This window comes from Nicotiana tomentosiformis, chromosome 8 (assembly GCF_000390325.3).
Source record: "Nicotiana tomentosiformis chromosome 8, ASM39032v3, whole genome shotgun sequence".
NCBI lineage: Eukaryota > Viridiplantae > Streptophyta > Magnoliopsida > Solanales > Solanaceae > Nicotiana > Nicotiana tomentosiformis.
In genome coordinates, this window is record NC_090819.1 from 84,267,971 (window position 1) to 84,282,195 (window position 14,225).

Sequence of the window (14,225 nt, forward strand, 5' to 3'; positions counted from 1 at the left end):
TATTCTTTTGGAGGTTTGCCTGCTTAACTTCTTGCAATTTTAAATTCATTACTTTGGATAATTAGTTTCATAACTCATGCAGTTTCCATCAATCGAATTTCAAAATATTCATATCCAAAAATTAGAGCCAGTATCAAGCTCGCAGACTAGGGCCGTTGCAACCGCACTATGGGAGAGAATCTTGACGGAAATCGAGGAAAAGACAATATATCATGGGCTCTTCACTACGTATTTTTTATTGTATATAAAGTAGGATCCCTCTATTATAAGAGGGGTATGGATTGTAAGCAATAGGGAGGACGGGGAAAAAAGATCACTTCTCACATTGAAAGATATCCCCTTGTGCTTGTTTAACTTTATCTTATTCATTCCTTTTATTCACTATTCTCATTCTTATAGTCAAGAATATACATATTCTATTTCTCTACACGATTTATATCAAATTGTATCGCATATCCTTAGAACCATACACAAATCTAGCGTTATCCGATTTTTCGGGTAAACAGTTTGGCGCCCACCGTGGGGCTAAGGATAACAGTGGTTGTTTGATACAAATCTGCAATACACACCAGCTTACAACTTAAAATCAGCAATGTCTTTACCTATCGGCCACGAAGTCGGCCTTCAAGATGAAACCAACAACTTGGCACCCGGAGCCGGAAGGCCACCCGATGATGGCACTGAGGCTCGAATCGAAGCACCCGAAATTCGAGCCGAAGTACCATTGGATGTCAATTCACAAATAGCTCTAGAGGCGAATCAGCGTTACGAACCGGAAAGAAGCATTCATGGCGGTACTCGATCAGTAGCTCGAGACACCCATAACGTGGAGGAGATCGGAGTCAGCTTACGGATGATCTTCGAGATGTTACAAGCCCAGTAAATAGCGATAGCTCAGTTGCAGAGCCAAACTCAGGTACAAAGCAGGCCGGAGCCCAATCCGCTTCGAAAAATCACCCACATAACGGAACCAGCCATAGAGAAGTCAAATGAGCAAGAATCGGGGACTACTCCCGAAATTACTAAATTGCTCGAGGAACTCACAAAACGAGTCGAAGCCAACGATAAAAAAGTAGAAACATATAATTTCAGGGTCGACCAGATCCCGGGAGCTCCACCAATGATAAAAGGGCTAGATTCGAAAAAATTCATTCAAAAGCCTTTTTCCTCGAGTGCAGCCCCAAAACCAATCCCCAAAAAATTCCGTATGCCCGACATATCCAAATATAACGGAACGACCGACCCCAACGAGCAAGTCACTTCTTACACGTGTGCCATCAAGGGCAATGATTTGGAAGATGATGAGATTGAATCTGTATTATTAAAAAAATTCGGTGAAACCCTGTCAAAGGGGGCAATGATATGGTATCATAATTTACCATCTAACTCCATTTATTCTTTTGCTATGCTTGCAAATTGCTTCGTAAAAGTAAATGCCGGAGCCATAAAGGTCGAAACCAGAAAGTCAGACCTGTTCAAGGTAATACAAAAGGATAACGAGATGCTAAGGGAGTTCGTAGCTCGTTTTCAAATGGAACAAATGGATCTGCCACCAGTCACAGACGATTGGGCTGTTCAAGCTTTCACTCAAGGTCTAAATGAGTGGAGCTCGATGGCTTCACGGCAGCTGAAGCAAAATCTGATCGAGTACCCAGCTATTACTTGGACAGATGTGCACAATCGATATCAATCCAAAATAAGAGTCGAAGATGACCAGTTGATTTCTAGGTCCGTTACGAAAAAGCAAAAGTCGACCGGAGATCGATACCAGCCATATAGCGAAAACGATACTACTACTGAGTATTCGAGGCCTCTTTAAAATCAACCTCGTACACTGGAGGGCTTTATCATTGAACGCATCTGTGATGATTATCATGTTCGGTGCAAAGGAAGTTACTTCGTTATTTCATGACAAACAGTGTCTCAACGGGAAACGTTGTAAGGGCCAAATGGTCAAAACGAACCATGCTTATGTAGTTGGCCTGAGCCCTGACGCAAAACATGAACCCATGTATAATGACTTGCAAAGAAAGCTCTCTTCTTTACCGATATTCTATGTTCAAGATTTATTATGCAAACAGGATCGAGTTCGAACAAGCGCTCACTCGACCATTACGCCTACGGGCTACATTGCATCGAGTTCGAATCACTCACTCGACTACTAAGCCTACGGGCTACCTTTATTTCGAGTTCGAACAATCACTCACTCGACCATTATGCCTACGGGCTACTTCGACTACTAAGCCTACGGGTTACCTTTATTTCGAGTTCGAGTAATCACTCACTAGACCATTAAGCCTACAGGCTACTTTGACTATTACGCCTACGGGCTACATTGCATCGAGTTTGAATCATTCGCTCGACTGCCAAGCCTACAGGCTACCTTTATTTCGAGTTCGAGCAATCACTCACTCGACCATTAAGCCTACGGGCTACTTTGACTATTACGCCTACGGGCTATATTGCATCGAGTTCGAATCATTCGCTCGAATGCCAAGCCTACGGGATATCTTTATTTCGAGTTCGAGCAATCACTCACTCGACCATTAAGCCTACGGTCTACTTTGACTATTACGCCTACAGGCTACATTGCATCAAGTTCGAATCATTCGCTCGACTGCCAAGCCTACGGGCTACCTTTATTTCGAGTTTGAGCAATCACTCACTCGACCATTAAGCCTACGGGCTACTTTGACTATTACGCCTACGGGCTATATTGCATCGAGTTCAATCATTCGCTCGACTATTAAGCCTACGAGTTACTTTTATTTCGAGTTCGAGCAATCACTCACTCGACCATTAAGCCTAAGGGCTACTTTGACTATTACGCTTGCGGGCTACATTGCATCGAGTTTGAATCATCCACTCGACTGCTAAGCCTACGAGCTACCTTTGTTTCGAGTTCGAGCAATCACTCACTCGACCTTTATTTCGAGTTCGAGCAATCACTCACTCGACTATTACGCCCACATGCTACATTATTTCGAGCAAAACTACTCATTTCTTCGAATTAAAACAAACACTTGACTATTTAAGCTGAAGGACGTTCGAGCCTGATAAAGCAAATGGGACTACCCATAAGGCCCGAAGGCAACTGAGATTTAAATTCAAACTATCTATTTAGTTTGAAAGGCCATTTCTCTTCAAAAAGAAGAAAGATTTATATTTACAAATTTTTTGTGCAGAGGCGGCTACTCTTTCAAAAAGAAGTTCTTTATACAAAAATCGAAAGCGGTATCAAAAGAACACAGCGATTGACCTAAGGCCCTAAATGACTCAATCTTCATCGGAGGTCGTATTCTCGGCATCATCCTCGTCTTCAGACTCCCCCGAGTCATCGGAGTCCTCCTCAGGAAAGGCCAACCTCCGGGCTTCGTTCTCCTCTGCCCTGGCAAGTTCAATCTCGGCCCCAACATCGAAGCCCTGAGCTCTGACCTCCTCGAGAGCCTCTCTTCGAGCTTGCCACTTTGCATGTTCAAACATGCTCGCAGATTTGGCTTGGTTGACCTCGACATCGATCCTGAACTGAGCTACTTTGGCATCGGCTCTTTTGTTTGCCTTGATCACTTCAGATCTGGCCACTTCGAGTTCTTTGGCCAAATCTGCTTTATCTAAAGTGGCCAAATCCAACCGATGCTGAAGCTCTTTCATCTTTTCGATCAGCCCCAAAGCATTTTCTTTCGCGGATCGAAGTTGGGCATCGGACAGCTCCAACTGAGCTTCGACGGCTTCCTTTTTTGAGGCACGGTTATCCATACACCTTTTAAATTCTTCTGCCTCGGCCAGTAGCGCATCTACCTGAGAGTTAAGCTGTCCAATCTGCTCGATCCTCTGCCGAACTTGCAGAATCAGATCGTTAATGGTTATCTCGAAGTTTTTCACTAAGAAGCTTGTCCAATCTGCTCGAAGTTTTTCACTAAGAAGCTTGTACGAGTCACTCTTCTCAGTGAGGCTCCGAACCTCGGCATCATGCTCCTCCCTGATTCGAAGAAAGGCCTCGTGATGCAATACCGAAGCCTGCAAACAAAAAGGGGAAACATTAGAATTACCTGCAACTCAGTGTAAAAAAAAAAAAAAGGCGGCGAAAACGCCATTAGAGGTACCCGATTCAAAGCATGTTGGGCCTCGTTGAAGAGACAGGCAGGCCCCACCGCATTCATCACTAATTGATCTTCTTCAGTCACCAAGGACCGAAGGTAACTGGCAATTCCCACAGGGGAAGAAAAAATTCGGGTATCCGCAGGTATGGAGAGCACTATCTTCCACCTTCGGTCAGGATTGATACTCAGGGACGAAAATCGGTCCACCAGTTTATGAATCGATGTAGGCTCGGTGGAACCCGATCGCGACGCTTTTTTGGGTACCGATATTCCACCAAAACTGGTAACCTCCTCTGAGGCACCTGACTCGAGCCCCTCCAGAAAACCGTGGATATCGGCTGACTCCTGAATACCCTCATAGGACCGATCCTCCAACATGACGGCCTCCCGAATCATGGCATCCGAAATTTGAGAGGATCCGCCAATGTCAACTATCCTGAACTCATCCCTTAAAATATCTTCTACTGCCTGAGAAGATTCACCATCGGTATCCCTTCCAACCATCTTAGCTTGAGAAGGGACAATCTCGGCTTCCTCTTGTTCTGGGATTATGGCCAAGGTTCCCTGATTTGTTTCCACCAAATTGGAAGACTGTTGAATCACAACATTAGCCCGTACGTAGGCTAAATTCTCCTCTCCTTCGTCGGGCTCGTCCCTTGAATGAAGGACCGCTTCCGAAGACATAACACCAGAGCCCCCCTTCGGCTTTCGAGGTCTCTTAGCCGGTTTCTTCTTTTCCAAGCTCGGGGAGCCCGATACGTCTTTTCTCTTCCTTTCTTTCACCTGATTCAGGACAGGAACTTCTTCGCCACCAGATGGCGGCCTCATGACTACATCTTTCCCAAGTCCTACAAAAGGGAAGAGGGAGATTTACCATACAAACTGATGAAGAGACAAGTCGACAAAAAGATTTACCATGACTGCTGGCCTCCTATCGACCATTTGATAATTCGACCCAAGCACGCTCGGAGTACGGTCTCTGCAATACCAGGCTTTCGACCCATTGTCTAAGATCCGGGATCGGTTTTGGCATTCGAGCTACGACTGTGATAAGGAAAAATGGATTAACAAAATAGAAAGCAATCACAAAATCAAAACGGGCAAAGAGAAACGTTAACCCACGGCTCATATTCCATTTCTCGGGAAATGGCAAGTCATCGGCAGGGATCAGATCTGAGGTTCTAATTCGAACAAAACGGCCCATCCAACCCCGATCCCGGGTCTCGTCTATGCTTGAGAATGGCGCTTTGGTTGCTCGGCGAGCAAGCTTGATCAGCCCTCCTCGATAAGGTCGGGGACTGTAAAGACGTATAAGATGATCGAGGGTGAAGATGCGCCCCTCGACCTTGCTCGAGAAAAATCGAAGAAGAATCACTATCCTCCAAAAGGAAGGGTGGATTTGGCCGAGGGTCACATCGTACCTCTTACAAAAGGCAACGATGACAGGGTCCCAACGTGAAAGGATAAGTATAAACACTTAAGAACCCTTCGACGTAGGTAGTAATTGATTCATCGGGCAATGGGATTACTACGAGTTTATTATCCCAGTTGCATTCTTGTATGACTTTATCGAGAACTTTTTCGGTGATTGAACATTGGTACCTCGACATCGGCTCACACCGACCCGGTCTCGGAGAAGGCTTTTCAATTTTAAAATCGCATATTGTCGAACACCCAACAGGAACGAATTCCTCAGGGCGGGGCTCTTCCATGTCCTCGCCACCAGCAGGTCAAGATGAAGAAGCGCTTTCTTTTTGCGGAACAGTTTTAGACGTTTTTGCCATTTAAAATTTCATAAACAAAGAACGGAAGTATTTGGTGTTCTAAGGAAGAATTTGCAGTAAAACTCACACACTTACAGGCAGAAAACTCAGAAAAGACGAAAAGGAACTTGAAAAAATTTGAAAGATTGAAGACGAAAAAATGATGAATGGTGGAAGGGAAGGCTATTTATAGATTGAAGCAGTGGCGATTCAATATCAAAGGTGGCCGACCACCGTCTGACACATTAAAATGCCTCGGTTAAACCGAACCGATGGGACAACTATCACATACGTCATCGTCGGGATCGCTGAAAATGTCAGTATATATCTGATCAAGCTGTTGCGAAATCATATCGTTTCTCACCACATCCTTTTCCGAGAAACGAGGGGACTATCTGTGTACGGCCAAAACCGATTTGAGTCAGTCGTACGGACTGGTCGAGAAGATAATGTTTCAATCAAAATATATCCGCATGGCAAGCTCGGTCAAGGTCCGAAGTAGGGGCGGCGAGCTTCGAGCTCTAAGACCGATCAATGACAAGCTCGATATCATTATCAAGCTCATACCCAAATCGAACTACGAGGCAAAGCGGAGATTATCGAAGATGAATGGACCGACCAACACCCACCCCGAATACCGAGACCCCAAGTCAGAATCGAGCTCGGACCAAGACCGAGGGCTCGATCCAATACCGAGCTCGAGCCAGTATCGAGCTCGCAGACTTGGGCCGTTGTAACCGCACTATGGGAGAGAATCTTGGCGGAAATCGAGGAAAAGACAATACATCATGGGCTCTCCACTACGTATTTTTTATTGTATATAAAGTAGGATCCCTCTGTTATAAGAGGGGCATGGATTGTAAGCAAGAGGTAGGACGGGAAAAAAAGATCACTTCTCACATTGAAAGATATCCCCTTGTGTTTGTTTTACTTTATCTTATTCATTCCTTTTATTCACTATTCTCATTCTCATAGTCAAGAATATACATATTCTATTTCTCTACACGATTTATATTAAATTGTATCGCATATCCTTAGAACCATACACAAATCTAACGTTATCCGATTTTTCGAGTAAACACAAGCCTATTCTGAAATAATGATTACTCCGGAGAAAAGAGCGAGAAACGTGGTCACAAAAGTAGTGAGCTGATTTCAAGGCCCCAATCAAACAATCAGGCCATTAGAACTTCATGCACACATTTCCCAATTAAAAATTTGCTCTCTTCCATTAACCATGGTGAAGGTTATCAGGACCCAGGAGCCTGGTACAGACAAAAAGGGGATGGTTTGAAGAGAAAACGACTCGACCGCCGGGGGGGGGGGGGGTGTGTGTTTACAATCCAGCACTAGCCAAGTATCATTTGCTTGAGTCAGGTGTATTGACCACCTAGAGTACAAGGCAGGCTGGAAAATACAGAAACTGTTGAATGAAAAACATTATTATCATTACATTGCTACATGTAGGCTCCAAACAATTGCATCAATATGAAATGAGAAGACAAAAGCAATCATCTTGAATGCACTATCAAAAAAGAACTAATATTAAATATCAGAGTCAGAGCTTTTCTCCTCCTTAGGTGGTGCAAACTGCCGGCTGAGCCGAGATCTTGTCCAGGGATCCATGGCTGGTCTTTGTGGAGGTTGAGGATTTGGTGGTTTGGATTGTCTAAGTTCATTTTCTCTATCAATAAACCTGCCGAGATAACAGAAAAATAGTCAATGACAGTGTACGGATATAGTCGTCCCTCCACAAATCTGAACCAGTATTCTACTTTTATCTTCTTTTTTGGGATAAGTACCAAGATCATCAAATCACTGCCCCGAGCTCCCCCCCCCCCCCCCCAAAAAAAAAAAACCCCCACCCGCAACAGAAAGCCATTTCTCAGTGTCTACTAGCAAAAGTAGTGCGCCTATTAAAGTGAGAATCTTACTCTATATAGGCCATTGGTGCAGCATCACCTACTCGAATTCGAGTTCGGAGCATTCTCGTGTATCCACCGGCTCTATCTCTGTAATATATAAGTTTCAAGATATTTAGAACCATATTTCAATTAAAAAAAATAGAGAAGAAATTTAATGGTTTGAGGTTCACTTGTATCTGTAAGCCAATTCAGTAAATAGCTTATGAATGACATCATCCCCACGCACAAAGGCAGCTGCCTGTCTTGCAGCAGATAGACTTCCCTGCAATAGTTCAAAAAGTGTGCCCAGGTACAAACAAAGTTAAAGATAAAACCTGAAAACAGGACCATCACTCAGAAAACAAAGGAGAGAAAACAGAAAAATAAAATTGCAGAGATAACTTTAGATTCCATCTCAAATCTCATTTTTGGGTTTTCCAGATGAGAAGCGCACAAAGGTCACATTCCATTTTTTTTATTCAGTGAAGTGAGATTTGAAACAAGAAATATGCGAAAAAGTAATATTAGACTCGGGAGTATTTTCACCTTATGTTCTAACTCAATTCGCAAAAGAAACCAACAAGACCAAGGTCAACCAGCTTAAGCTCCAATCATCAACAGCCAACACTACCTCTACAATCGAGAAACTAACCAAAATTTCAAAAAGAGGCAACAATGTTTCACCCATTTCTTTAAATGTCAACCCTGTGATAACACTCTCTTAAATCAAACCCAAATAAAGAAACTTTCCTGCCATCTCGTTTTTAATCAAGGTGAACACCACTATGCTCTTTGAGTACACAAATTGCTCTTATTAGCAACATCATCTCCTTTGATTGGCCACTTTTCAGCTCGAACCCATTTCAGAGTGGCATTTTGGATCCGAACTCCCTAGTATTGTCCTATTTTCCTCATATTTTGGGATAAGTTCCCTATCTTCCTCATTAATTCTTCTGTCCTTCCATTTTCTCTACATGGACAAAAATCTCATTATCGTTCCTCAATAACGCGAAAGAGACGAGGAATCAGATCCGAGACTGTATGGCAAGAAAAGCCAAAATAGACACTATCCCCCACTTTTTCATGAGAACAAACACCACCTCTTCACATAAAAGCTTCCTGTGCAATCACTGGTAATATGCATCTTATATTAATTGGTTAAGACAACATCATAACACCATTGAGCAATCTCCCATAACTTAAGTTGTCATGTGTCCTGATTCAAACTGAATCTTCTGGAGAAACACTGAAGCATTTGGGGACAAAACAGAACTTTCTCTATGGAAATCCCAACCTTTAAGCAGAACTCTCCATCTCTGATCCTAAATGACTCGAAACACTGCCACCGTCTTTGACTGAGACTTTTCAACAGATCAGTAGGAGTACGTCCACATCCAAAAAGCCTCTGCAGATACACACACACACACACACACACATATATATATATCCAATCTGTTTGAATAGTCCCATGCACCAACGATCGATGGGAATTCCCATTAAGCTAATTAAAGAAACCCTATTCTCTTTTTCTTAATCCTGCCCACTGTGTGCTAAAGGAACATCAGTCAAGCAGCAAAAGACACTCACAACCACCACCTTTCTTCCTTTAAAACTCGTTCAGCTTCTACCTTGAAGGGAAATCTGAAAAACAACAAGGCATCACCTTAATTGGACACCTTCGGTCAGGTCGGCTCTTCTTCAAGACCTCGCCACCAATCTGCGATCAAATCTATTGACGCTGCCCATTCATGGAAGTGGCGGACCAAGCAAGGGTCCGAAAATGCAAGCTTTCTTTCTGCATCATCCCTTGACACTATAAACAAGCTTTGATCACCTACCACATATCGTCGCACCCACGAATAGAGATGGCTACCTTGCTAGCTCACCAAGAACCTCTTCATTAACGAAAAGAAATCAAACCAACTTACTACTCGTTTTGCCATAACCTAGGCTTAAATTACACAGTAAATCGGCTCTAATCTAACTTCCTAGGATACCCAGTTTCTGACGGAAAAGAACGGTCACTACCTTATGCAGAGAACAGCCTCAAAATCTAGAGAGAAGGCAGATGTTCTCTCTCTAAAACTAGCTGTGATGCTTGACTATTAATTTGATAGAACAAATGAAATCTTTATGGAAATTATGTAAGAGTGGATAGCCGTGATGCAATTTTAGGTTAAGAATTCAGCAAATAAACCATGTATACAACATTACTGACCAATTGGCAAATTTTTTTATTTTTTTTTGTTTTTGATAACCGTGGTGTCCGGGCCAGCTTGCGCGCACCTCGACTAATTCCACGGGATACCTACCATCTCCCACCAGCAACAGATACCAGGTAACTCTATCCACCAAGGCTTGGATAGATGGGAAAAAATCACCTAGTATTTGCCTCCGCTGGGATTTGAACCTGAGACCTCATGGTTCTCACCCACTTCATTGACCACTAGGCCACACCCTTGGGTGCGACCAATTGGCATATTTTTCTTGCAGTATATTATATTTTACTTTTTAGTACAAAGTCATGGTATGCATTTCAAGGGTGAATGAGACTAAAACGATAGATTAACATTTTCACACACCACAAAACCTAAGAAATTTCATTTCTAAGAAAAAACAACTTCAAAATTTCAATTTTCCATCCATATTTCTACCTCCTTTCCAAGCTGAACCATATTGTCGGCCAACCTTCGAACTTCCTTTGCCTGCATTCATATAAAGAAGACAGACGAGATTAATCATCCCAAATACACATTAAATCTAGTAGCTTGTCAAATTGAAATTTTAAAAGCTTTAAAATGTTTTGTTACTTATTAGAAAAAGGTAATGTTTAAATGCTTGTCAAATAAACCAAGATATACTTCAAGTTTCAAGGATGTGTCGCATTTTAGAAGAACTTACCTTATTTCCAGAGCTAGCTCATTACAGGTAGGTATGTGTTTCATGGACTATGAGCTCCCTCTTAAAGAGGGGAGCACTAAACACTAAATATTCTTTTAAACTGTAATTATGTCAATTCTTTTGTCTGCATAAATACGGTTTGTTCTTATAGTTATTATTTGCACCTTTATTCTTATAATTAAACAATTTATTATTTGCGCCTTTATTCATTAAAGCTTGCATGTTAACTTACGGTTTGCGCTTTAAGCCCCAGACCTTGTCACTTTTCCAGATTTTCGTTTTTGATAACACTGGGACAAGATGTTAACAAGAATATAAAGAACAAAAGACAGCTCTAAACAAGGAGTTACAGCAATTCCTCTCGAGATCATTTAATGTTACACGAAAAAGCAAGCCTTCACCATTTTACTAGAAGCGCATATGCAATCCAATAATGTAGACGAAAAACATAAGGCCCTAAGTAGTCAGTAGAGTTCCTTTTCCTATAGTTGACTCCATATTCTAAACATGCAAAAGTTGGCACCATATCTTTGTCCTAGAGCACTCTATCAACCCATTCAAGCCAAATACACCACAAAGTTACAAGCATAAAACATATGCACAAACATTACCTTCTATATTTTATCAGACCCAAAAAGTTAGAAAGAAAGAACTCAAACTACGACACAAGCTTCTCTCATCATTACAAATAGCCACTCCAATGCCCTAGCAGAAGGGCAATCCACATCAAATATGGATGGGACTCCTGCTTTGTATGCACATATACACCAGTCTTATATAGAAGCAAGTGTGACAGGCGTGAAGTCTACGATGAACTAATATCACGGTAAATCGTTTTTGTTTCAAAAGGAACCCCCACTTTCCGGAAAAAGATAACAGACAAAACCAGTTGGAATCATGAACTTAATAATAGAGAAGAAAGACTTGAACCTTAAGACACTCTACGGGTACGAGATGTAGACTGCATAAGATTACCAATCAAATTGGAAAGGGGCAACTCGATCATCACATCATTGAGGTTCTGTGAAAGAAGTCCTTTTTTGAGTTACAAAATGATAAGAATAGAATGCCTGTGAATAAGGTAACACAGCATCGGCATATATCAGATAAAGGGATACTGCCTATGAGATCCTCCCTAAACCAAATACGTCCATAATCACCAAGGATAATGGGGAAATGAAGTAATCTATTCCTATATCTTGCATCCCAACCATTATAATGAAGAAAGGCCATCCTTGCTTTTGATCACATCACAAAAGAGCTTTTGATAATAGAAAAGGCTTATAGACACCAAGATCCCAAATCCCAACTTAATAAATGGTCTCTCCATGTGTTATGACTCCCTTTACAAAGAAAACCATGCATCAGATGCTCGATTTTCCCAACCACCCATTTAGGAAGAAGCAATTACAATTAGTAAAGACAACAGTAGAAATGCATGACACAACTCTAGTTATAAAAACCCCTGAAGAGAATAAAGACCATTTTCAACTATCACGCCTTTAAAAGATACCTTTCACCGTGGGATACCAAAGGTTATACAACAAAGGCCACTGGACTTCCCCACAAAGGCAATCTGAAAGAATGGAAAAGACAACTCAAGATAGAGAGTCCAGCCATTGAACTAAATCTTTTGATTTTGTAATTACTCATATGATCCATGGCTGACACTCTCAACCATAATAAATTTCAACAGAGAGCCAATTTCTAACATACTAAGAAGGTTTAAAGGATTAAAAAAGGGTAACTCTTCAAACAGAGATGGCCATTATCTACTTCAAATGATAAAACATTAGTTCAGTATTTGTCCACTGCTGGAGGAACTGTTCGTAGCTAAGATAGAGTAATACTCTTCCCCCTCTAACAGCCCACATTATCCATCACAATTCTGGTCGTTGGTATATGCAATTTTCAACATCCAATCGGCACTACCTAACGCAGTAGGGGAAACTTTGGCCAAGTGGGCAGTTTAGCAAAAGGAAAAGAGGGGGCTAAAAATTATGGAAAATACCCGTTTGTGTAGGTAGATGATCGGACTTTCGAGTGGCGTAATGTACATGGTACACCATTAGTTTTTTATCAGACATTTGTTTGAGTTAACCAATTAATCAAAGAATAACAAATACTAAGATCTTTGCAGAAATACTAAATCAATGTGGACAAAGCTATACTTTACGCGAAGTGGGTAGCTGTAAAAACACTACAATAAAAAGCTTCTATTACCTTAGCAACGGTAGTTTCAATTCGCTCGTGCTTTACTAATTGCGACACCATTGTCCTACAACAAACCCATTTGCAATTATATGAAATTCTTCAACTAACACAAAGAGTACATAGGAAAATAATTATGCGAACAAAGAGGAACCTGAGCATGGACATACGATGTCCGGTTGGACGATTCAGTTTCCTGAATTTGGTCATTTTTGCTCTTGCTCACCGGAGAAATGAGAAAGAGAAGAAGGGAAAATATGGAGAGAGGAACACTGATGGTGTTAAAACCCTGATTTTAGAGGTTTTAGTGAGGATCCAAAACCCGGTCCATTTTTAGCTCATCAGTGAAAGCCCAATTCGGATTCGGACCTTTTTGGTCCATTATTGAGGGGCAAGTGCACAGATAGCTGAAATTTATAAGTTTCTCTAAGTTTAACTATTTCAAAATCAATTTCAAATATATGCGACAAAAGTTGCAAAAATTTGTGTTTGAAGTTATAAATTTTATTTAAATTTTGGCATATTTTTTGTGAACTTCATATATTTTTGTCAGAATTTCAGCATACACGACTGGAGTTTGGTTTGGCGACATTTATGCCTAACTGTTGCCTAAAGTTTTAGATGAAAGATCTACTACTTTCTATCTTTTTAGGTCCTTTAGACATGTCTGAAATTAACCTTGCCAAATACTAACTTCAGAAATATATAACTAAAGTTTATCGTTAAAATATTTCCAAATATCGATAATAATAATAATCTCATCTCTTTACCATTCCCACTAGGGGTGTTCAAAACCGAACCGAAATCGAAAATCGAACCGAAATTAAAACTTAATGGTTTATTGGTATCGGGTTAACGGTTTAACGGACGGAGAACGGATTAAATTTTTTTTATTAACGACTTATCGGTTTGGGGGCGGATTATTCAATTTTCTTAACGGATAATCCGTTAACCCGTTAAGAATGAATATATATATATATATATATAAAATTTATTTTTATCCATATATATATATACACTATTAAATATCAAAAACTCTTCTACTTCTTTCAGTACTGTATCTCTAATTTCTAATGCCTAATTCCTAAATAATCAGAACCCTTACATACTACGCATCAGAAGATCCCAGACTTGGCTTAGCTTAGCTTATTCTCTCACCCTATAACAAGATTGTTTAAGCTGTTGTCTATTATTCACCTCTGCTTTTGTTTTTTTAAACTAATGCCTGTTGTCTATATTTAATAGAAGAATAACAGTGTTGTGCCACGACTTTTTTCACTCTACAACACATGACACACTATATCATTCTTACATAGGCGTTAACAGACATATATGTTTGGACTCAA

At 41.0% G+C, this 14,225-nt stretch overlaps 2 protein-coding genes across 2 annotated transcripts; both read right to left on the reverse strand.

Moving 5' to 3' along the window:
• Positions 1 to 3,276: 3,276 nt before the first annotated feature.
• Positions 3,277 to 5,104, reverse strand: LOC138897745 (uncharacterized). The gene is made up of 3 exons (XM_070183756.1): positions 5,089 to 5,104; positions 4,365 to 4,948; positions 3,277 to 4,017 (listed from the first exon to the last, which is right to left on the reverse strand). Exons 1-3 carry the CDS (start codon positions 5,102 to 5,104, stop codon positions 3,277 to 3,279), a joined length of 1,341 nt encoding a protein of 446 aa, XP_070039857.1.
• Positions 5,105 to 7,213: 2,109 nt separating this feature from the next.
• LOC104108883 (uncharacterized) lies at positions 7,214 to 13,265 on the reverse strand. Its single transcript, XM_009618027.4, has 6 exons — positions 13,034 to 13,265; positions 12,892 to 12,946; positions 10,422 to 10,472; positions 7,959 to 8,050; positions 7,798 to 7,875; positions 7,214 to 7,559 (listed from the first exon to the last, which is right to left on the reverse strand). Exons 1-6 carry the CDS (start codon positions 13,087 to 13,089, stop codon positions 7,409 to 7,411), a joined length of 483 nt encoding a protein of 160 aa, XP_009616322.1. The 5' UTR covers positions 13,090 to 13,265; the 3' UTR covers positions 7,214 to 7,408.
• Between the last annotated feature and the right edge of the window lie 960 nt (positions 13,266 to 14,225).

What these genes read in the sequence shown, in the direction of transcription:
- LOC138897745 (XM_070183756.1), bottom strand. An exon ending in CCAGTTTTGGTGGAATATCG is followed by an intron (nt 4,018 to 4,364) that starts GTACCCAAAAAA and finishes TTTTGTTTGCAG; the next exon opens with GCTTCGGTATTGCATCACGA.
- LOC104108883 (XM_009618027.4), bottom strand. Translation starts at nt 13,089, where the DNA reads ATGACCAAATTCAGGAAACTGAATCGTCCAACCGGACATCGTATGTCC. An exon ending in TTGAAACTACCGTTGCTAAG is followed by an intron (nt 10,473 to 12,891) that starts GTAATAGAAGCT and finishes ATATGAATGCAG; the next exon opens with GCAAAGGAAGTTCGAAGGTT. An exon ending in GCACCAATGGCCTATATAGA is followed by an intron (nt 7,560 to 7,797) that starts GTAAGATTCTCA and finishes TTATCTCGGCAG; the next exon opens with GTTTATTGATAGAGAAAATG.